The 25,335-nt window shown below is 42.9% G+C and overlaps 2 protein-coding genes across 7 annotated transcripts in view; one reads left to right on the top strand and one right to left on the bottom strand.

Moving 5' to 3' along the window:
• Nucleotides 1-5,952, top strand: part of LOC125767227 (uncharacterized) — a 133,898-nt gene extending 127,946 nt beyond the window's left edge. Inside the window, exons 3-4 of one of the 4 annotated variants that reach the window (XM_049433582.1) lie at nucleotides 952-2,131; nucleotides 3,938-5,952. The gene's annotated coding sequence lies outside the window, so the exon portion shown is untranslated. Of the gene's footprint in view, nucleotides 1-951; nucleotides 2,132-2,512; nucleotides 2,721-3,937 lie in introns of those variants that run through there. The other 3 variants (XM_049433583.1, XM_049433584.1, XM_049433585.1) reach the window with 3 other exon arrangements.
• The window catches only part of LOC125767197 (uncharacterized), a 285,303-nt gene that overhangs the window by 36,494 nt on the left and 223,474 nt on the right, over nucleotides 1-25,335 (bottom strand). For 2 of the 3 annotated variants that reach the window (XM_049433535.1, XM_049433536.1), the window contains exon 2: nucleotides 24,213-24,526. In XM_049433535.1, coding sequence (XP_049289492.1) covers nucleotides 24,213-24,519 — 307 coding nt within the window. In that variant the 5' untranslated portion in view covers nucleotides 24,520-24,526. Of the gene's footprint in view, nucleotides 1-21,387; nucleotides 24,527-25,335 lie in introns of those variants that run through there. The other variant, XM_049433534.1, reaches the window with a different exon arrangement.

Consider the following 25,335-nt stretch of genomic DNA (forward strand, 5'->3'; position numbering starts at 1 on the left):
GAAGGATACCTCGTCGAAGCTCTTCTTGCTAGAGCAGTACATGAGGGACACATCCAGATGGTCAAATACATTGTTCAGAAGACCAACATGGTCATTACTAATAGAATCATTGTGATGGTCATGAGATTGTTACCGAAAGGCTATGCAGTATGTCATGAAAAATCGATGTCTGCATTCATATATCTACTTGACAAAACAATAGATCGGAATACTACCGATGATGAAGGTCGAAGTCTGCTACATATGACTGCTCAGAATGGTTGCTTCTTCATGCTGCATTGTATGATTGCCAAAGGTTGTGATCCTGCAGAGGTAAATACAAGAAACGGATGGAATGTGTTTCATTATGTTGCGTTTAATCAGGATGAAGATCGTTCGGACCAAATATTGGAGCTCCTACTGAAATATTGCGGAATGGATTGGTTTCATCATTTGGACACGTTGGTCGATTCGGACAAAATAAAAACATCCAATAATGAATCCATCAATACAACGATGAATCCAAACAATGGAAAGACCAATAAATTGAACAAAAATCAACATGCCTTGTTGGCAATGTTTGCTATATTCAGGAAAGACGACTTAACTAGTCTTTTGTCCGATCAGGAATCACAAGAAGCTATCCGATGCATGCAGGATGTAGCTCAGGGCAATGGGAAGTCTGACATCATTAAAGGTGTTAAAGGATACAATCCTGAGTTCACTCTTCGCATATTTGCTGAATATTTCGCGGCATCTTGGATATACAGCAACAAACATCGCATGAAAAGCCAGAGCTTTTTCCGGTCGTGGAAATATTGGAGTATAACGGTTGAGCGAACTCGAAGCTTATTCAATCGCATGATAGTAAGAGATAGTGAAGGATGTGATATTCACATGGCTGTAATCAATGAATCAGAACAACAGGTCCGTGTTTTAGTTTCGAAGTATCCTTCGTCAACACTCGTGAAGGATTCGGTAGGTCGATTACCGCTACACTTGGCAGTTATTGGCCGATCAATAGCAATAGAAAAATTGCTTATAGAAATAATGTCTCTTCAATCTATCAATGCGAAAGATGAACTCTTCGAATGGAGTGCTTTAGACTATGCATTTGTAAGCGGCTATGGTATTTCAACAAACGCTTTACTGACTGCTGGAGCGGCAGTGAATAGAGACACCTTGTTTCAACAAATCATATCAAATCATTTAAGAATTTTACTGATTGATGCTGATAGCTATGGAAAGTGGTTACATTCTCGTGAAAACACGAAGAAGATGGCAAATCAGCTACACATTCAATTGGTAGAATATTTGCTCAACGAAAAAAAACTTGACGTCTTCTCTCTTCGTGAGGAACTTCATACCTTGACAATCCTAGAGTTCTGTACAAAACGCAATATGGTCAGTATTGTAAAACTACTTATGAATCAATCAAAACATCAACGAAATATTTCATCCGATCAATCGAATCGGTTGTTTCAAATAGCGCTAAAGAATAAAGCACATGATACTTTGTTGTATTTCATCGTGCAATTGTTGTATTCATCGTGCAAATTTCATGAGTGCAATATGGTTCTTCCGAAAGTAAATGACACTGCTGAACTCATTGCTGCTCTTAAATTCACCATCAGCAAAAACCATATGAATTCATTCAAAATTATATTTCATCACCTTTGCTACCAACTCAATATTATTGTGATTGAAGATGTAGAAATTGTCGAGGACATTCATGATCCTAGTAACAACAACATACCATCGCTCGACAAAGTTGATTATCCAAAGGTTTGTTGCGTACGAAGTTCTAATAACGTTCAATTATCGTTACCTGAATACAAAAAAAAAGATATCCTGCATGAAGGATACCTCGTCGAAGCTCTTCTTGCTAGAGCAGTACATGAGGGAAACATCCAGATGGTCAAATACATTGTTCAGAAGACCAACATGGTCATTACTAATAGAATCATTGTGATGGTCATGAGATTGTTACCGAAAGGCTATGCAGTATGTCATGAAAAATCGATGTCTGCATTCATATATCTACTTGACAAAACAATAGATCGGCATACTACCGATGGTGAAGGTCGAAGTCTGCTACATATGACTGCTCAGAATGGTTGCTTCTTCATGCTGCATTGTATGATTGCCAAAGGTTTTGATCCTGCAGAGGTAAATACAAGAAACGGATGGAATGTGTTTCACTATGTTGCGTTTAATCAGGATGAAGATCGTTCGGACAAAATATTGGAGTTCCTACTGAAATATTGCGGAATGGATTGGTTTCATCATTTGGACACGCTGGTCGATTCGAACAAAATAAAAACATCCAATAATGAATCCATCAATACAACGATGAATCCAAACAATGGAAAGACCAATAAATTGAACAAAAATCAACATGCCTTGTTGGCAATGTTTGCTATATTCAGTAAAGACGACTTAACTAGTCTTTTGTCCGATAAGGAATCACAAGAAGCTATCCGATGCATGCAGGATGTAGCTCAGGGCAATGAGAAGTCTTACATCATTAAAGGTGTTAAAGGATACAATCCTGAGTTCACTCTTCGCATATTTGCTGAATATTTCGCGGCATCTTGGATATACAGCAACAAACATCGCATAAAATGCCAGAGCTTTTTCCGATCGAGGAATTATTGGAATCGAACGGTTCAGCGAACTCGAAGTTTATTCAATCGCATGATAGTAAGAGATAGTGAAGGATGTGATATTCACATGGCTGTAATCAAAGAAACAGTACAACAGGTCCGTGCTTTAGTTTCGAAGTATCCTTCGTTTACACTCGTGAAGGATTCGGTAGGTCGATTACCGCTTCATTTGGCAGTTATTGGCCGATCAATAGCAATAGAAAAATTGCTTATAGAAATAATGTCTCTTCAATCTATCAATGCGAAAGATGAACTCTTCGAATGGAGTGCTTTAGACTATGCATTTGCAAGCGGCTATGATATTTCAACAACCGATTTACTGACTGCTGGAGCGGCAGTGAATAGAGACACCTTGTTTCAACAAATCATATCAAATGATATACGCGATTTACTGATTGATGCTCATAACTATGGAAAGTGGTTACATTCTCGTGAAAACACGAAGAAGATGGCAAATCAGCTACACATTCAATTGGTAGAATATTTGCTCAACGAAAAAAAACTTGACGTCTTCTCTCTTCGTGAGGAACTTGATACCTTGACAATCCTAGAGTTCTGTACAAAACACAATATGGTCAGTATTGTAAAACTACTTATGAATCAAACAAAACATCAACGAAATATTTCATCCGATCAATCGAATCGGTTGTTTCAAATCGCGCTAGAGAATAAAGCACATGATACTTTGTTGTATTTCATCGATGAGTGCAATATGGTCCTTCCGAAAGTAAATGACACTGCTGAACTCATTGCTGCTCTTAAATTCACCATCAGCAAAAACCGTATGAATTCATTCAAAATTATATTTCATCACCTTTGCTACCAACTCAATATTATTGTGATTGAAGATGTAGAAATTGTCGAGGACATTCATGATCCTAGTAACAACAACATACCATCGCTCGACAAAGTTGATTATCCAAAGGTTTGTTGCGTACGAAGTTCTAATAACGTTCAATTATCGTTACCTGAATACAAAAAAAAAGATATCCTGCATGAAGGATACCTCGTCGAAGCTCTTCTTGCTAGAGCAGTACATGAGGGAAACATCCAGATGGTCAAATACATTGTTCAGAAGACCAACATGGTCATTACTAATAGAATCATTGTGATGGTCATGAGATTGTTACCGAAAGGCTATGCAGTATGTCATGAAAAATCGATGTCTGCATTCATATATCTACTTGACAAAACAATAGATCGGCATACTACCGATGATGAAGGTCGAAGTCTCCCACATATGACTGCTCAAAATGGTTGCTTCTTCATGCTGCACTGTATGATTGCCAAAGGTTGTGATCCTGCAGAGGTAAATACAAGAAACGGATGGAATGTGTTTCATTATGTTGCGTTTAATCAGGATGAAGATCGTTCGGACAAAATATTGGAGTTCCTACTGAAATATTGCGGAATGGATTGGTTTCATCATTTGGACACGTTGGTCGATTCGGACAAAATAAAACCATCCAATAATGAATCCATCAATACAACGATGAATCCAAACAATGGAAAGACCAATAAATTGAACAAAAATCAACATGCCTTGTTGGCAATGTTTGCTATATTCAGTAAAGACGACTTAACTAGTCTTTTGTCCGATCAGGAATTACAAGAAGCTATCCGATGCATGCAGGATGTAGCTCAGGGCAATGAGAAGTCTGACATCATTAAAGGTGTTAAAGGATACAATCCTGAGTTCACTCTTCGCATATTTGCTGAATATTTCGCGGCATCTTGGATATACAGCAACAAACATCGCATAAAATGCCAGAGCTTTTTCCGATCGAGGAATTATTGGAATCGAACGGTTCAGCGAACTCGAAGCTTATTCAATCGCATGATAGTAAGAGATAGTGAAGGATGTGATATTCACATGGCTGTAATCAATGAATCAGTACAACAGGTCCGTGCTTTAGTTTCGAAGTATCCTTCGTTTACACTCGTGAAGGATTCGGTAGGTCGATTACCACTACACTTGGCAGTTATTGGCCGATCAAAAGCAATTGAAAAATTTCTTATAGAAATAATGTCTCTTCAATCTATCAATGCGAAAGATGAACTCTTCGAATGGAGTGCTTTAGACTATGCATTTGCAATGAAGTACCCCACAACATTCCGTAACATTTTATATTATGGAGCGACAGTGAATGAGGACACTTTGCTAAAACTAATACTGTCCAATAATATAAAGGATTTGTTGACTAATGCACATGATTATGGAAAATGGTTACATTCTCGTGAAAACACCAAAAAAATTTCAATCCAACTTCATAAACGTGTAGTAGAACACTTGCTCATTGAAAAACACCTCGATATATTTTCCCCTTATGAAGATATTGATTCTTTAACTGTGTTGGAGTTCTGTTCAGAAAATAATATGGATGGTTTAATTGAACAATTTGCATTGCGATTGGACTTTCGATGGATGCTTTCAACAGAACAGAGTAATCGTTAATTTCAGATAACATTTTAAAACATTGTCCACCTCGTGTAAGCATACCTGGTCAATGGTTTGACTAGATGATAGTGTACTCATACTTTTTAATAATAGCCTCGATATTGTCAGAGCGGTCCGGTGGTGCATGTGATAAACGGCGCCAGTCCACACGGCCGGACCGGATTCAAATCCCATCCGGACCGTTCCCCCGTAGCAAGGACTGACTATCCGGCTACGTGGTAAAATAAGTCTAGTAAGCCAGAAATGGCCGGCGTGACCTGTAAGGTCGTTAATGCCAAGAAGAGATTGTTGATAAACCGTTGTTGTATCTACTTCAATTAGCTGGTCTCCGAATTAATTGTGACATGCCAACTGAGAGATAACTTTTACAACCCTGTATCATACATGATATACAGTTTAATTTCGATTTATAAACAGTTTTAAACCACACCAAGGCTTAAGCTATATACCATATTGCAACTCCAGAAATTAAACAACTTCGTTCATCCAAAAACACTAAGAACCCGTATTTTGGTAAAAGTTTAAAAGAAACAAAAGCAAACAATTATTGTCAAGTAGATAGCAACACAAACGTGTGCGATTTGCGGCACGAAAGAAGTTATAGGCGTTGTGTTAAGCTAAGTGTCGCCGACAGGGTCACTCTGTTAGAAGCGCACACCGCGTGGTGCGAGACATAAGAGCTGCATCGGCATTTTGGGTGCAGCGGTTGATCGAGTTTCGCGCCCCAAGCTGGTGCTGCGGATTTCGCGATATCAACAATTTGGGAATTTGGGTGCTACGATCAATCGCAGCCCAAAATGCTGATGCATCGTTGATCGCACGCACCACTCAAACCTTTACCACGGTTTTGCGACATCGACAATGTGGGTGCCGAGTAACGACAAAATAAGCCAGCAACAGGTGGTGCGCGTAGGTTAAACATTATTAATAAGTCAGCTAAAATTAAGTATTTAAGATCGTTAATTTTAATCAATAAACGAGTATGTCTCAAAGTACCCTGGGGTGGACGTTTCAGAAATTAGTGCTCGAGTCGGCGTGTACTGCACCTGTCTCGGGAAGTTTTATTCGAAAGAAATTTCGCATAAATTACAAAACCAAACGCAGCATGACGCTATTGCATCAGCGCTGCGCGACGACGGTTTTTATCGATATGACAATTGTAAGTATTTCTTTCGGTTCAATAACCAGGGCATTATTAAGGAATTATTAAGAAGGCGAGTGCGGAAGTGGGAAATGGGAACGTTGAAATCGAACAGGTGATGATCTCTGTTAAAAGAAGCGATCAGGATCATTCTGGCCAAAAACCGAACGGCGGGTTGGAATATCGCGGCATAACATCGCTCTGCGAAAACGCTAAAGTCTTCGAGCTGCTTCCCCCGTAGCAAAAAATCGATAAAGGGGCGCCGGTTAATACCGTCCCTTAGAAGCTCTTAAGCGGCTGAAGCAATGGCAATTCGATATGACGCTAGCTCTTAAGGGACGGAAAACTTGCATGCTATCATAGCATGCAAGCGTTCAGCTGCTTAAGACCTAGCGTCATGTCGAATTGTCATTGGTTCAGCCGCTTAAGAGCTTCTAAGGGACGGTATTAAGCGGCGCCGCCTAATACCGTTCCTTAAGGCTTAAGGGACGACTTTTTGCTAAGGGGGATATGTACGAGCCGCTTCTCTCTGCTGCATCGAACTACATCAGCGCCGCTCAGCATGGGTTTGTCCCCAAGCACTCAACTTCTACCAATCTCGTCGAGTTTGTCAGCCTCTGCCACAGGACCATCGATGCAGGCTTCCAGGTTGACGCGATTTATACGGATGTCAAGGCAGCCTTCGACAGTGTTCCGCATTCGCTGCTGCTTGCCAAGCTTCAAGTCCTTGGTCTACCGGGTCAAATGTTCAACTGGATGCGGTCCTACCTCACCAACCGTACATATCGTGTGAAGTTGGGGAACCACACTTCCCATTGCATCAGCGCCTCCTCAGGTGTACCACAAGGGAGTAACTTGGCCCGCTTCTTTTCGTGGTCTTTCTGAACGACGTCACACGTGTGCTTCCTCCTAATAGCCACCTGCTTTACGCGGATGATGCGAAATTGTTCCAACCAATACGCTGCCAGGAAGATCAACAGCGTCTTCAGGACACCCTGTGTGCGTTCCAGTCCTGGTCGAGGAGTGCGTTGTCGTTTCGTTCGCCAGGAAGCGAAATCCCCTTTGTTGTGATGGCAGTAATCGTCTCCCCTGTGATATGACCTGGTGGCTCGCACCGTTCTGTAAGAGAGTGCGTGCGATGCCGTTCATCTGCGAGTTCACAGGGGTCACAGCCGGTGAGATCCAATCACCGGCTCTCTCGCTTACGGACCGTCGACCGTGTAGGATCAATCTGCTCTGTACCGCTCCGCGTAAATCTTTATACTCAGATATTAAATAAATGTTAGGTGTATAGCACAAAACACAAAAGTGGCGACGAGTAGAAAAAATTCAACGGCGTGTAATTTACAACGATAGCAAATATTCCTCGCAAACGACGTAGGATGCTTGGCCCGGAAGACGAGTCTATGGAAGAGCAGCGGCGTCTCTCCCAAAATGGAGCTTTATTCGCCCAACAACCGCCATCGCTCCAATCGACGTCCCAACCAGCAGCGTCAATTTTATCAGCACCGAATCCCGTCTCAGAATCGAACAGTGTTCAACAGATCATGTTTATTTTGCAGCAGCAAATGACGCTACATCAGCAGCAAATGGAACAGCATCGCCTGCAGCAGCAACAGCAGTTGGAGCAACATCGTCAGCTAATGACCCAGCTTATGCAGCAGCAGCAACCGGCAGTTCTCCAGCAGCGGCAAGAGCAGCATCATGTTGCAGGGCTCACCAGTCCTGAGCTGATTTTGGATGCTCTTAGTGGGAACATCACTGAATTCCGGTACGATGCTGAAGGCGGATCCACGTTCGAAGCATGGTATGCCCGTTACGAAGACATGTTCAAGGAGGATGCTTCCCGGTTGGATGATGCGACACGCTCACGGTTATTAGGTCGCAAGCTTGGTTCTGCGGAGCACTATCGCTTTTGTAATTTCATATTACCTCGTGTTCCTCGCGACCTAACCTTCAGTGAAACGGTGGACAAATTGAAGGCGCTTTTTGGGAAAACCGATTCTATTTTGAACAAGCGGTATAAGTGCCTTACCATTACTAAATCCCGTACCGAGGATTTGCTTGAATTCACATGCCGTGTTAATCGAGCTTGTGTCGACGCAGAATTCACATCAATGACGGAGGAGCAATTTAAATGCCTGGTGCTGGTTTGCGGGTTGAAGGACGAGCATGATCGTGACGCCCGTGTGAAACTGTTAACGAATATCGAGGACCGCAGTGACGTAACTTTCGAGCAGCTTGCAGCAGTGTGTCAGCGGCTGGTACGCGTTAAAACCGACAGTGCGATGATCGCCACAGAATCCAGTGAGAAGGTGTGTGCCATCAAATCCGGAGCGAATCGTTCTCATCACCCTGGCACGTTTCAGCAGAAAAAAACAAAGTGGTGAGTCCAATAACGCAACAAATGGTCAACAAAATGAGCGGCGCATCGTGTGTTGGTTATGCGGCGAAGGACATCATGCCAGAATATGCACTAAGAAGAATCATCATTGTAACCGATGTAACAAGTTAGGGCACATGGACGGGTTCTGTGCCAGTGCGGCAAGGTGGTCTCGCGGTCGTAAACAGTTTAGGCAGAAGAGTATTTCGCGATCGGGTGTTAGAGTGGTCACTGTAAATGTGCGCAACGTGCGGAAGTTACGTAGATTTGTAACGATCTCTATTGAAGGTGTACCCATAAAGATGCAATTAGACACGGCATCGGACATCACTATTATACATCGCACGATTTGGGAGCGCATTGGAAGTCCCAAGCTATCCGTACCAAGTGTCATCGCATGGGACGCGTCTGGTGACATTTTGCAACTCTTGGGAGAATTTAAATGTACAGTGAGTTTAGGAGAGCGCGCAACGGAAGCAACGATTGTCGTAGTACCGTCTGATTTAGCGCTTCTGGGTGCTGATTTGCTTGATGCATTTTCCTTGTGGGCGGTGCCGATGGATTCCTTTTGCAACCAAGTAGCTGTTTCAACGTTGCACCAAAAGTCGTTTCAGGATCGTTTTCCTAATGTTTTTTTCCGGCACCGGTCTTTGTACGAAGGCATCTATTAAGTTTGTATTGCGAGACAACGTGCAACCAGTTTTTAAACACAAGCGGCCGGTGGCATATGCGATGGAGGATACCGTGAATCAGGAATTGGATCGGCTTTAGAGACTGAACGTTATTACGCCGGTTACTTCATCAGAATGGGCTGCCCCGGTGGTTGTAGTACGCAAAGCAAATGGCCTTGTCCGGATTTGTGGAGATTATTGCACCGGCCTTAATGCAGCTTTACAACCTTATGATTATCCGCTACCTCTTCCTGAGGATATTTTTGCACGGTTGGCAAACTGCAAGATTTTCACCAAAATAGACCTGACGGATGCGTTTTTGCAAGTGGAAATAGAGCCAAAGTATAGAGCCTTGCTCACCATCAACACGCATAGAGGTCTATATACGTATAATCGTCTACCACCCGGAATTAAAGTGGCCCCCACAGCATTTCAACAGCTGATGGATGTAATGTTGGCTGGCAAAAAAGGTGTATCCGTATATTTGGACGACATCATTATCGGTGGGCAAACCGAAGCGGAACATGACGCAACCGTAGTAGAAGTCCTTAAGCGAATTGAGGAATACGGTTTTACTTTGCGTACTGAAAAGTGTTCCTTCAGAGTCCAGCAGATAAAATATTTAGGCCACATCATCGACAGTCGCGGATTACGTCCCGATCCGGAGAAGATTGAAGCAATTTTGAAGCTTCCCGAGCCAACAGACCAATCCGAAGTCAGATCATTCCTAGGCGCCATCAATTATTATGGACGTTTTGTTCCCAGAATGCGCGATCTACGATATCCATTGGATGATTTACTGAAAGCAGGGGTAGATTTTCGTTGGTCTGGAGAATGCAAGAGGGCCTTTCAGCGTTTCAAGGAGATATTAGCCTCAGATCTTCTACTTACTCACTACGACCCGCGGCTGGAAATAATTGTGTCTGCGGATGCGTCGGCAGTTGGCATTGGAGCCACTATTAGCCACAAATATTCCGACGGCTCAATTCGGGTAGTGCAGCATGCTTCGAGGGCCCTGACTAAAGCCGAAAAAGGATACAGCCAGATTGATAGAGAAGGCCTGGCAATTATATTTGCAATCAAAAAGTTTCACAAGATGATATATGGACGGCGTTTTAATCTGCAAACAGATCACAGGCCATTATTGAGGATATTTGGATCGAAAAAGGGCATTCCTACGTACACGGCAAATAGATTGCAGCGATTTGCACTCACTCTGCTGAGTTATGATTTTGGAATTGAGTGCGTACTGATGATTTCGGGAACGCGGATATTCTTTCCCGACTAATACGTTCACACGAGAAGCCGGATGAAGAATGTGTTATAGCTTGTGTGACCCTGGAAGCAGAGGTTAAATCAGTAGCGACCAGAGCCCTCGACTATGTTCCTCTTAGCTTCACTGATGTGGTAAAGGGAACTTCGGCGGACGGGTTGTTAAAACGGGTGATTGAATATGTGCAGCTGGGGTGGCCAGACAACACTACATATCATGGCGATTTGGCGAGTCTATACAGTCGCAGAGAGTCTTTGACTACCATCAACGGGTGTTTGCTTTTTGGGGAGAGGGTAGTGATCCCCCAAGCCTTGCAGACGCGGTGCCTGAAGCAGATCCACTTAGGTCATCCTGGGATCCAGAGGATGAAGGCTGTAGCAAGGAGCTATTTTTACTGGCCATCGATGGATCGTGATATTGTAGACTGGGTGAGCTCGTGTCAACCGTGTCAAGCAGCTGCCAAATCACCATCGAGCACGACCAACATACGCTGGCCTGCGCCGTCAGCACCGTGGCATCGTATACACGTCGATTACGCTGGTCCAATGAATGGAGAATGGTATCTCGTGGTCGTTGATGCATTTTCAAAGTGGCCAGAGATTTTACAAACCAGCAGCACCACGTCTATAGCCACGATTGCATTATTACGTAATCTTTTTGCCCGGTTTGGTATGCCGGTTACGCTTGTGTCTGATAATGGTCCTCAATTTACCAGTGATGAGTTTGATTCCTTTTGCAGGCATAATGGAATCACGCACGTTAGGACCGCTCCCTACCATCCTCAGTCGAACGGACAAGCTGAGAGGTTTGTGGATACGTTCAAGCGGACCATCCGGAAGATTACGGCAGATGGGTACTCGGTGAAGGAGGCGCTCGACCTGTTCTTACAAACCTACCGAACGACCCCAAACGTACAGGTAGAGGGATCGAAGTCGCCGGCGGAAATCATGTTAGGCAGGCAGCCGAGAACGACGCTGCATTTGTTGCTGCCACCGCCTGTTACAGCTGAAGCCGCCTTGGAAAGCCCAGATGGCAAGTTTCGTCCTGGAGACGCTGTTTTCACTAAGCAGTACTCACCGAGTGGTTGGAAATGGATTTCGGGCAACGTGGTCAAACGAATAGGACGAGTAATGTACCTAATCCGTATGGCAGATGGAAGATCGTTTCGGCGACATATTCACCAAATACGTAAACGGATCGACCGAACACCACACGATCTTCCTAGAGGAGAGCCAAATCATTTACCGCTAGACGTTTTGCTTGACGCTTGGAATTTGGTTCCAGCAAAAGTAAGTGGTGAAACACCTGCGCCAGTGTTACCCGTACCATCGAGCGTTCCGGCCCTCGTGCAGCAAGGAAACCCCGTTCCGAGAGTGGGGTCCAGTGGTTCTACGCGGAACCAGAATCCGGTACACGAGCCGCGACGTTCTTCTAGGAACAGAAGACTACCGAGTCGGTTTGATGCGTACCGGATATTTTAAGGAGGGAGATGTTGTGATGGCAGTAATCGTCTCCCCTGTGATATGACCTGGTGGCTCGCACCGTTCTGTAAGAGAGTGCGTGCGATGCCGTTCATCTGCGAGTTCACAGGGGTCACAGCCGGTGAGATCCAATCACCGGCTCTCTCGCTTACGGACCGTCGACCGTGTAGGATCAATCTGCTCTGTACCGCTCCGCGTAAATCTTTATACTCAGATATTAAATAAATGTTAGGTGTATAGCACAAAACACAAAACCCTTATTCGTATGTATACTTTAAACGGTACAGACCTTGACCGTAAAAGCTGCGTTAGGGATATAGGAGTGCTCCCTGACGAGAAGTTGAGCTTCCATGACCAGCTGGAGCACGTCGTCACTAAGGGCAATCAGGTAGTCGGGATCCTAAAAAAGCTGGCGCGCTACATTACCGACCCGGTCGCCGTTAAGATGCTGTATTGCTCCTTAGTTCGGTCGGTGGTGGAATACGCATCCGTGGTGTGGTGGCCCACATCAGCACGCTCGCAGGGGCGCGCCTGGAGTCCATCGACTCGCCGGCGTTGCTCTCCGCAATTGACATTTACGCCTCGGCGAGATCGCTCCCTGCTAGAACTTTACTTGACGTAGAGGAGCGTCGTACCAGTTTTGGTGCCTTTAATCCGTTCCTCGTGTCGTGTCGTTATGTGTCGTGAATTCAACGCCGTTTGTGATCGTTTCGAACCTAACTTGCCGCGTATTGTGTTCCTAAATTGTATACGTAATGTGCGTCCCATTACGTGTTAAATGTTATACAACGTAAAAATGTTTATCTGACGTTATAAATGTAATCAATGTATTAATTGTAAAAAACAAAAGCTTCAAGGGGGCCACACACGGTCCGTTGAATTTAACAAATAAATAACAAAAAACAAATAACAAAAGACTCCTCTATTTCAAGGAGTTTTAAAGTGAACGGGATAAGCAAGCGGCGACATTTCAAATGTTATGAGCACTGGTTTAAAAATAATTAAATATTAGTGCCAACATTGATTACCAATAACGAGTAGAGCAACCAGCTCAAAAGTTTAGAGATTTGCGCGTGCAGAATAAGCGTCGTCGTGTGATTTTTATTTTGCTTGTTAAGAACGGCCAGACCGTATTAAGACCTATTTTACCACGTAGTTGGATAGACTTAACACGTTGTGTGCCACGCTTATTTTGGTGATGTTTCCTAGCAGGCCACGGCGTTTTTGTTTACAAATTGAGTGTCTATCATTTTTGATAGACATGGCCCCCCAGGAAATGTAAATTTCAAACTGTTATTTCTCCGCGGAGATACCACATTTTTACAAAAAACCTTCGGCAAATATGCAGATTAGACTTTAATGAACCTAATTATATAGTTGGTTTTCGGAAACCCTTAGTAAATTAATTTATAAAAGTATATTTTTGGGATGCCTTTTTTCGAAAAATCTGACGTTTTGTTCATATTGCTATCTCTTGTGAAGCGCCGTTCCATCGTCTGTTGTTCAAGCATATATTTGTCTCACTCGCACTGCAGACGATCAAACGGCGCGACATAAGAGATAGCAATATGAACAAAACGTTAAGATTTTTCGAAAAAAGGCATCCCAAAAATATACTTTTATAAATTGATGGACTGAAGATTTGCGAAAACCAACTATGTAATTAGTTTCATAAAAGTCTTATCTTAATATTTGCCGAAGGTTGTAAGTAGAAAAGTGCAGCCACCGCGGAGAAATAACAGTTTGAAAATGACGACTACTGTCTATCAAAAATGATAGACATGGCCCCCCAGGAAACTTCACTGTCTATCAAAAATGATAGACATGGCACACAACGTGTTAAAAATTAGCTGCTCTACAATCGGAGCTCTTCGAAATACTTGATTTGCAGGTGTTGGCACAATGTTTACGATTTGTAACGCCACCATCACTATCAAGAGCGGATGGCGTCTCAGGCGGAACAACCGTTCTTTAGGTTATAATAAATAGGGGGCAAAAAAGCCTTTTGGGCTCTCTCTGCTCTCTGCTCTATCATCGCTAAGTCAAATGTACACAAACGGTAACTATATTTTTCACCCGAAAGAAAACGCGCACTTTTCCGAAATTTCCCGCGAGCGAACATGGTGCCGTGACCAGGATAGTTAGAACGTGAATTCTCGCGATTTTCGGTTTAGTGAAGAAAACCCCGCGCGCGTTGTTGTTAACCGTTTATCCGCATCGATCACGCTACACTCGCGTCCACACTTTTAGCAGCGACGCAAAATGACTTTGCAATCTACGATTTTGGCGTCACGAAGGACGACTTTACTAGCAACTTTAGTGCAACACGAAAGGTTCTCACAGGACTTTCGTACCGACCGAGACTACAATGTGATAGAAAAACGACTTTCTAGCGTAGAGCAGTTGAGCAAGCAATTGGAGACAGTTCAACAGCAGCTGGAAGATGCCGCAACCACTGCTGAAGAATGGGCACATAACGATACTGTGAGAGCAGCTTTCGAGCACCGCTTAATATATTTGGAAGGCGAACTGAAGGCGAAATTGAAAGCGATTTCGCGAAGTATTCAGGCCGAAGACAAAAAGCGCAGGCGCAAACTACCCGTTATAAAGTTGGCCACCATCGCTCTTCCGAAGCCGCTAACAGCCGCTCGAGACGCTCACAAGTGCCATTCATATAAGAGCCAACAATGCACAATGCACACACTCATTCACACATCGAGCTCTACCGGAACATTTTCCACTGCACCGGAGCCAGCTGAGCAAAATGAACCGGCAACCACGACACTCACCGCACATTATAATCCGGCGAACGCGCCAGATTCTAACGGAACATTTTCCTCTGCACGGGGGCCAGTTGGGAAAAATGACACGCCGAACGCAATCGCATCATTTTTCACTGCACCGGTGCCAGCTGCGCAAAATGAACCAGCTAGCATGACGCTCACCGCAGATCATCACATGCAAACGCGCCAGACTCTAGCGGAACATTTTCCACTGCCCGTGGGCCAGCTGAGCAAAATGACATGCCGAACGACATCCCATCATTTTCCACTGCACCGGAGCCAGCTGCGCAAAATGAACCGACTAGCATGACGCTCATCGCAGATCATCATCCCTCGAACGCGCCAGAATCTACCGGAACATTTTCCACTGCCCGGGGGCCAGCTGAGCAAAATGAACCGGCAACCACGACACTCACCGCACATTATAATCCGGCGAACGCGCCAGATTCTAACGGAACATTTTCCTCTGCAAGGGGGCCAGTTGGGAAAAATGACACGCCGAACGCAAGCGCATCATTTTCCACTGCACCGGAGCCAGCTGAGCAAAATGAACCGGCTAGCACGACGTTCACCGCGCATCATAATCCAGCGAACGTGCCCGACTTTAGCGGAACATTTTCCACAGCACCGGAGCCAGCTGCGCAAAATGAACCGGCAAGCACAACGCTCGCATCCGCCGCTACTAGAACATTTGACGCTGCACGGGAGCCAGGTGGGAAAAATGAATCACCGAACGCTTTGGGATCATTTTCCACTTCACCGGAGCCAGCTAGGCAGAATGAACCTACAAACACAACGTACACTAAACACAATCATACCACTTATACACTTTACACTATCGAAGCACTTGACATTGCACCTAAGCCAGCTGCGCAAAAAGAACCGACGAACACAACACACGCCACTGGAGATCACACGCCACTTTCACAAACGACTTGTGCAGCTTGTGTAAAGCGATCACACACGCAGATATCGTTCCGCACTGCACTAATCTTTGACCACGACGCACGTAGCAGCGTGCAGCCAGAACGAGCACTATCGACCAGTGCCTCGCAACCCGATTTTACTAGCAACCGGGTTGCTCAAAAGTCGTCGTCCCCAATCGACAACATCATCGAGGCTTCTCGGAATCCTGCGTTAAAGACCGATTGCACCGCCGCGTCCACAATCGTCTGCATGGCATCCCTGGAGAAGCCGCTCGATCGATCTTCGAGTTCGGAGGAGCTAAAAGTAAAGTATCTGTACTTACGCGAAACGACCATCCTACAAGAACACCACTCAACGAGACGAGTTGGATCGATACACGATGCGATCCAACGACGGCCAACTTGCGACGCAAGGATCGGCCGATCAGAAGCAGCAACACGATGCTTTGAGTTGGCGGAAGACAGGCTGGAACGCGATCCACTACTCAAAGCTGGTCAACGTCATCACGTTTCCCAACGCATCTACAACAATTGCAGGACAATTAATATCGGTTGGGTACATATTGTTAAGTACAATACTAATGATGTTCTCTTACCTTATTCAAGCGTAACGGTCCACACCTACACACCTGCGAAGGCTCTAGATTTCGGTACACTTTGGAAAGCTGCGGTGAAAACAGCACACCGTAGCCATCACTACAACGCTGAGCGTACCAGCAAACACGACACGAAGCGCCACTACTAGAAGAAGCACATCCTGGCCAAACCATACGCGTGCGATGTGTGCAACGTAAGGCTGTCTACACATGAATCCGCGGACGCCGCGGTCCGCGGAAAACACGTATAACTTGTATACCAGTTGGGTCCGCTTGGCTGTCAAATTCCGCGGTGGGCTGTCAAGTTATACGTGTTTTCCGCGGACCGCGGCGTCCGCGGATTCATGTGTAGACAGCCTAAGGTTCTGGCGCTACAGTTGAAGCTGCATAAAATTCGTCACACGGGCCAGCATCCACATCGGTGCGAACACTGTAGGCAGGGTTTTGTCAACCTAACGGTGTTGCGCAGCCACCAGTGCCAGCACAATGCGCGGAAGTGTTCCGGCTGCCCGAAATAGTACATCCACTGGTCCGAGCTACTATCGTATCGTTGGCTCGAGCATCCGAGCGGGTTCCTGTGTAACCAGTGCGACGAATGTTCCGCACGAACCGCATCTTCAATCTACACGGCCACAAGTACCACACAGGACAAGCGTTAGGGCAGTTCTAAAATAGGAAGATAGTTTTAATTTACGCGTTCGATAACGAAAATACTTACCCACGTGCACTAACAACGGCAACAACTCATACGGCTAGAAACTTTGTTGACATCCGTCAGGGGGGGGAGGATGTTGGCACAATGTTTACGATTTGTAACGCCACCATCACTATCAAGAGCGGATGGCGTCTCAGGCGGAACAACCGTTCTTTAGGTTATAATAAATAGGGGGCAAAAAAGCCTTTTGGGCTCTCTCTGCTCTCTGCTCTATCATCGCTAAGTCAAATGTACACAAACGGTAACTATATTTTCACCCGAAAGAAAACGCGCACTTTTCCGAAATTTCCCGCGAGCGAACAGCAGGTTTGGGGTTGGCGGACAATTAAAATCGGAACACTTTATCAAAATGAAACGATGCTCGCAATAACCATGTATTTAAAAAAATAATAATAATTTTTTTAACATTTCAAACGAAACTTTTTCAAACTTCAAAGTTAATCCTGCTTATCAATTTACAAGCGGCACACTGTTGGATAACAAGTTTCTTCATTTCATTCAAAGTCCTTGTTGATTGCATATTTCTTTTTCAATTCAAACTACAATGTCGCCCAATACCTATCTATTGGGAACTAGCGAAACGGGCAAAAGCTCCCTAAAACTATTCGTACGGTATAAACTGGGCTTTAAAGCAATTGGCCAACGCTTAATTTCAAAATTGTCGCAATGTATAAACAAAAAGCTTCGGTCACACATGGAAAGGAAAAAAATAATCAGGCGAATGCTAAAACAAAGTGACCGATGACACGCACCTTCAATGGAAGATTTAGAGATTCGTGTTTTCGGATGTCTTTAAGCATGTACACTACAAACTATTTGGATAGAGGTTTCTGTATTTAGTGCCAGTGTCCGTCACTAACACACCTAAGTAACATGAAGAACAGCAACGATCCAGTAATGGACAGGAAATTCAATGATACAACAACAGCAATGTATGCTCATTATTTCATTTGCGAAGAACTCAATTGTTACTATTACAATGTTTGCATAAAATAATTAAAAAAATAACCCACCGATTTTTTAATTAGTTTTATTGAAAAGAAGCCAATTTTCGTTCCAAATTATCTACCAGCAATTGCACAAAAAAATAAAATGTGTCCGTGGTATTACACATCGACAACATAATTCGGTACACAGGGAAAATAGGAAAACAAAAGTTTATTTTAATATTGATATAAGAAACTAACGACTAGTAACACGATCATCCAGTACATAAATGTATAATGTTCTTCTTCTGGTGGGTCTAAGACCATGCTAGCTCATGCCTGCTATAACTTATTTACTGAACTTATTTTAGCCAACTAGCCGAATTGTTAGTACTTGCCATGGTGTAAGGATCCAGAAGGGTTTTGATATAATAAAAATATACAACCAATATTCATGCAGCAACAAAAGTAGAAATTGACATCAAACAACCGGTATTTGTTCAACGATAGAGCTGTAAACTGCATGCCACATCTCATTTTTCAATAATTCATAAGTCAAAGTATACCAACATGAGTTGAATAAGAAACGCAAAATATATTCTACGTCATGCTTTAAAAGCATTTGTTGCATAATATCCATCACTGCATCCACTTTTTCGGAATCGGAAAGATTGCAATATTCTGCTTCAAATAACATTTGTGCTGCGATATAATGCTCATTAGTAATTGCAATATCAAACACGCTTTCACCGGTTTTGCTCAACGTTTTAAACCCATCCATATGCCCCAGATGTCGAAGAAACACTAAAGCTTTTGGCACACGCGAACTAAAATGGTCTGCACGGGACACGAGGTAGTGAAACCCATTCCAATGATTTAGATCATTGATCTGCTTTGGCTCAAAGCCTTTAGCGATCAAGCAAGGTAGCATGTAGAAGCAACCATTTTGCGCGACCATATGAAACAAATTTCGCCCTTCTTGATCAACACTGTGCAGATCGACCGTCTTATTGAGAAGATACTCGAATGCTGGCATACATTTTTTGTGACAGAATGGTTGCGATGTCGGGAATAAACGCATAATCGTAACGATTAATTGATTTGTAACAACCATTTTCGTCTTCTGAAGTATGTAACTAGCCATCCGTACACTTCCGACATGGATTGCTCTTCCTAAAAATTTTACGAATATTTCATCGACATTATTGCCGTCGAGCAATGAATATTCTGGCAGTGCATGGTTTACATCCTTATTGCTTAGTACACAACATTCGTCAAAAAATGAAACTTGGATTTCGATCCTATCGTTTTCAATTTGCACTTCCGATTCATCGATAATATCCTTTTCATCAACGGCTTCAAACATGTGTCGAGCACATAACTGTTGAAAGATCATTTTAAACATTTCCGCTTGATTTCGTTCTATTGCACGTTTAGCACATGCAATTAAACCTTGACTGTCGTTAATCCAAGACAGGGAAAACTTACAACGATCAACAAGATAAATTATAATATCGTGAGCTTTTCTCTCAAATGCCAACTGGAACAACCGATCAACCAACCCATCCAATACCTGTTCCGGTTGTCCAGACTGTGCAATAAACTGATGAAGCTCTTCAAAAAGGTTCCAAGCTGCGCAAAATTCTAACACCGATAACGATTCAAATTTTGTACGGGGTGAGTAAATATCTAGATTCTGCTCATAAATCAAATATTTTACCAAACGTGTGCGGATTGTATTTGCGGTGTCAGTCTGTTTCGCATATTCTTTTAAGTAGTAAGCATAATTAGTTCCTTGAAAGAGTAAATCATCTACATCATTGGAATACAGCTGCTGGAACAAGATTTCTACATTTAGTCGTACGCCACATTTCAGTAAATATTGTATTGCCCAACCGTTACTTTGAATAAATGCATAATCTAAAGCATTCCATTGGAAAAGGGAATCAGTTTCATTAGCAAGATCAGCAATTACATCTTCTGAGAACACCTCGTCGTAAACTGCACATAAATCTACCAAATGTAACGACAGGCGCCCAACTTTATCTTTCACAGCAATAGCAGAACGATTTTCGTGCAATATTTTTCTAACCTGTCCGAGGGATTTGTTCATTACTGCCCAGTGTAAATCACAACCTTCACTTTCCTTCAGTATCATACGGTCAAAAAAGGCACGCGTTTTCTTCAAAGAGGGCGACCAAATTACTTGAGATCGGAAAACGGGCTCAGTTTGAAATCGTTTTATATTTTCGCTTAACCAACAAGCGGCAAAATATTCGGCAAAGATCCGATGCACGAATTGAGGCACACCGTCTCTTATTCCTTCGATAATTCCCGTTTTTTCTTCACCCTTAATCACATCCTCGATCATCTCTGTGACGCTTTCCTGTTCCACAGGGGACAGCAATTTTTTCCTATCGTTTTTGTCGAAAATAGCACACATGGCCAACAGAACGTGTTACGGACGCGACAAAATTCACAAGCGTACGCGTGAGAAAATCAAATAACCATGTTTCTTTCCAGGCGAGGTAAACGTTAAAAAAACCAATAGAATTCTAGGTAAAAACAGAACGACGTTTTGATAAACAAAAACGATATTTAGGATCGCATGGAACTTAGGTTGTACCTACATAAACATTGCGATAGGAAAGCAAGTAATAAACGCGGATTCAACATACCCACAAATGTAACTTGTAACAAGGGTTGGCCTTGTTCGAGCCTAGATATCTTAAATAAGCGATTACCCGAAATAGCTAAAAAAGGGACGTCTCAAAATGCTAATATTGGTAAAGGTTTCGACGCGGGTAAAAATCATCCGTCTACGGACGAGAGCAATACGAAAATAGCGATAAGCATAACGAGCATACGCCCGCGCGCCGTAGCGTACCTGGCGGGCAATAAAACTGCATCCGATCCTTAAAAAACCATCCCATCAGGTAACACGTTTTACATATACATCAAATACGCACGGGATCGACAGGAAAGAAACGCGCCTATGCGTTCGGTGCAATTAACTAAAAAGGCCGAGTCGGATCACGGCTACGGAATCCTAAACTAACATTAGCAGGTAAAACTAGGATTCTACCTTACGTTCTTGAAACTAACACACACTTACTGCGTGTAGAAATAAGAACTAACACCATTACACCTTGTTAGTATATAAGCTGGATAATTTTTAATAAAACTTCACTTGCAATCTAACCGGCTTCGAGTCATTAGTTGAGTGGGCAGTCAATTGAACGGAGGTCCGCCGCTAGAAACTTCTTTCGAATTTATTCGTTAAAAGGCTAGCAGCCCGACCCGCTAAATTGACAAAAACGCCTTCACTTCTAAGGAACTGCGCGAGAGTTCTCGGTTAAAAACCTTCGCGGGATAAAATTCTATTCGCGACGGTGTCGACGAATTTACAGAACGTGTCGATTTTTAATCTGTTTGTTTGACCGTTCTATACGTTTCTTTGCAACGGGGGTCTTTACGGCGGCATCTGTCGTGCCGGATTTATCTGTGTTTAAAATGTGCAATTTACGATCAATGAAACGTTCCACCAGCTGCATAGAGTCAAGTTTTTCGTCATTCGTCAACATATGTTTGGACATCGTGTATAACTTAAAATTGATATGTTTCATTAGTACGGGTAAGAGAGTATCTTGTGCTAAGCACAACAGTAGCGGAACAGTTGTTAAATCACTCAGAATATTGGTAATAACAATAAATAGCACAGTCAGCACGTACATGCACTGTTCCTTTTCACATTGTTTATAATCATCAACATTCTTCTGAAAATATTTGTGGAGCGATAATATTACATCGTCACGGGAAAATGGTTTCAAACGATTAACGTTACAGTTTTTGAAGCTGTTCCTAAAATCTTCCTTAAACTCATACGGTCGACTTGACAGATAAATGTTACGTATTCCCTCAAACTTTGCAAACCATGCGAAACATTGCATGACCACATGCTTGTAACCGATCTCATCAAATCCGTCCATAATTAATACGAGTTGATGTTCGTTAAACTTGGTCCGGAATAAACGCAACTCGATCAGTTGTTTCATTGGTAGCTCTTTCGCCGTTTTTTCATCCAATACTATTTGGCCATTTACAACTGTCAGCAATTGCGCACACTGATCGGCCTCATCTCGATGCACATCGGTTTCCTCATCTGTTTGTCTATTCACACTTGGCACGAAAAGAGCCAGATGAACAAGCCGATACAAAAATCTTACGATTCCTGTATCGCTCATATTTTGTAAGTCACCATTTTCCAGTCGTTCGAAGTCGGTTGAATATTCCACTCCGTTAAATTTCACCACATATAAGGCACCATCCTGTTGAGACAAGCGCCAGGCTAGCCAGGTGAAGTAGGATGTTTTCCCATGGCCTGCATCGTTCAGGAAAACAAACACCTTCTCACGATCCCCAACTTGGAAACCAGGTGGGACGGGATCTTCCTCGTTCATGTCGAAAACACGCTGCACATCCGGCAATGTGCTATTAGTATTATCAATACATTTGACCATTTCCATAAAAGATACATCTTCGTGTTTAGAATATGGTAAGTCATTTCGATTGTGATGCATATATTGTGTCACGCTCTTATCACGCTCGTTATCGTCATCGGGCTCATAATGGCGATGAATGTAACAGTGTTTAATCTTTTCATAGCTGCAGTTGTTTCGATTGTCGTTCATCTCACTTGATTGATCAAAACTTTCTAACAAAGCTAACACAAAGCACAAGTCGTCCGATTCGTCGACAATTCTGTTGAGTGACACAACAGTTCCAAATATCTTTTTTTGTACATTGTTTTTAAACAATTGACGAGAAGCCTCGGGCATAAGATGATTCACATAAAATCTCTCACAATGGTTGTCCTCATTCTGCTTTTCTAACATTTTCTCTATAACAATGAAATTTTGATTATATTGCTTCGACAATTTCTCAATCGCATCGATTGAACCATGGTTTGGTTTTCCTACAAACGTTATCACTTTGACGGTAGGATGATTTACATCTCTATTGTACGACAACAAATCTTGTAGAATTTCCATCAAGTTTTCTTTTTCTTCTAACTTTGAACTATCAACAAATAAAGTTTTCCATTCAAATAACGATAAGGTTTGAGCTACAATAAGAGAGGATACTTTCAAATCAATCCGGCTCTTAAACTCATAAACCCCACCAGTAGCCACATCCTTAAGAAACACAGCGAAAGCTGAACCGTTTAATCGCCCTGGTTCTATTTCAATATAAGGATATTTAAGGCGTAACCCCTCGAGGTAGTCGTTTGAGTCTCTTTCGAATTTAGTAAAATTTATGTTGGCAGCTTTTGTTATAAACATTTCTTTGATACAGCTGAGCTTGATTGGTTTAGGTGTCTCACTCGACATTGCATTACACAGTAATTCATGCAGGCTGCCCATTACGACTGGAGAATTACACCATTTAGGCAGCAAGTCAGTAACCTTTCCACGCAGTTCATCTTCTTTGAGCGAATTACAAACAAGTACGAATGATTTATAGAACTTCTGTAGATTTCTATCTAAGCTTTCTCCTTCTGTGGTCGCAGATGTAAACGATTTCATATCTATCTTCAGAACTATTTCCTTCATGTCATGTGATTTATCATTTTTTATAAATTTTGTATATGCTTTTTTAAACCCTTCTCTAAACATTCCAAGATCAGAAGAAGATGGATCAGCATTTAAAAAATCTTCATTAAATTTAAAAATACCACTAGCCACAGTAGAATTCTCAGGCACTGATGATTGCACACAATCGTTGATCATGGTGGCAAAAGCACGGTACAGTGAATCCTCAAAAGCAATTACAGTTCCGTTAGACACTTGTTCTGCTAGCTTTAATGCACAGGAGTTTATAAGTTTTTCCTTTAATTCCTTGTCAACCTTATTACGATTAATCTGATAGCAGGTTGCCTCAATATCATTAGAAAACTGTAACCAATCATCCACGCGATCTCGTTTAACCATTAATGATTTTTCTATGTTTTTATCCAACCATGCATTGGTACACAAAACATACGTATGGGTGTTAGTTTTAAGTTTTCGGTCAACTTGCAGAAAAGAGAGGAAATAACTTGTAATTGAAAACGGTTTTTTGTCGCTATTCCAAGGAGCAAGTAGCATTTTCTTCGTAAGCTTGGAATTTTCACTCGTTGGCAGGCGTTTGTGTTTCGCCTGTACACTGACAGTACCTGTTGATAATCGTGGCGACTCATAGCGAAACATTATGTCATCGAAATCTCCTCCAGCAGGATCCTCCATTGTTACCTCAAAGTTAAAATCACGGTCCTGCTGATACATTCTGAACGCTCGTAGCATGATCACCAACCCCAATTCACGTTGATACGAATCACCATGTCGTGAATGCCTTGCTTTGTCGGAACTAACATGCTCCGGTAATGGTTCGGCACTATGTGTACGTGTATCAGGGTCGAACTGTATTGGTGTTGACCGATATGTTTGCTTGCGACTGCCGAACCGATTGGCTTTTCCGCTCATTTTTTATCTGAAATAATAAAATTGTTTTAAAATAATGATCGAAATCGAATTACTACATACGGGGCATTTGAATTTGTGTACATGCAGATGGTTTACATTTAATATCAAGGCAATTTTTGCAACAGTTAAGCCAACCACAGACGGAGCATACTTGTATGCGGCGACAACTGACAGCTCCCGTTTTTCTTGGAATTTCTTTTGTTCTTGGCGAGGCGTCGCTCGTGTAGCTGTAGCTATCGTGTGGGACCCCCAAGGCGTTTGCCACAGACGCAGCCGTCAACTATTTGTCAAACGAAGATTCGTTGTGTTTATAATTGAATTCATGGGTTCGATTATGGTATCGTAAATAATGTTCGATTTGTTCGTTTTGTAATATACTGTAGTGTCAGGTCCGCAACCGGTATCATTGTGAAGAGCTTTCGAAATGTCAGAGTGAATTATGACCCTTGGACATGACAGTGTGCTGCGCAACTGTCATGCTGAATAAAGATATTCGTTATTGGATCGTTGTACAAGCAACATCTTCCGTTCTTCCGTTCTTCCGTTCTTCCGTTCTGTCTTCCGTTCTTCCGTTATACCTTCCGTCTTTGTTATTAGGCTACCAAAGCCTCCTTCCGAAAAGTTAAATCTTCCGTAATACATCCGTATTACATCTCAGAAGTGGGATTCGCCCCGTGCTGCCGTTGTGTCATCTTGGTTTAGATCATGCCTAGCCGTGATGAAATGTTGGGCGTTCTGTCGGATGCGGGGATTGCGGTTCCCCCTTCCGCTACCGTTGCCCAGATCCGGAGATTGTTTGCTGAAATTATGGGAATT

This window comes from Anopheles funestus, chromosome 3RL, assembly GCF_943734845.2.
Source record: "Anopheles funestus chromosome 3RL, idAnoFuneDA-416_04, whole genome shotgun sequence".
Lineage (NCBI taxonomy): Eukaryota > Metazoa > Arthropoda > Insecta > Diptera > Culicidae > Anopheles > Anopheles funestus.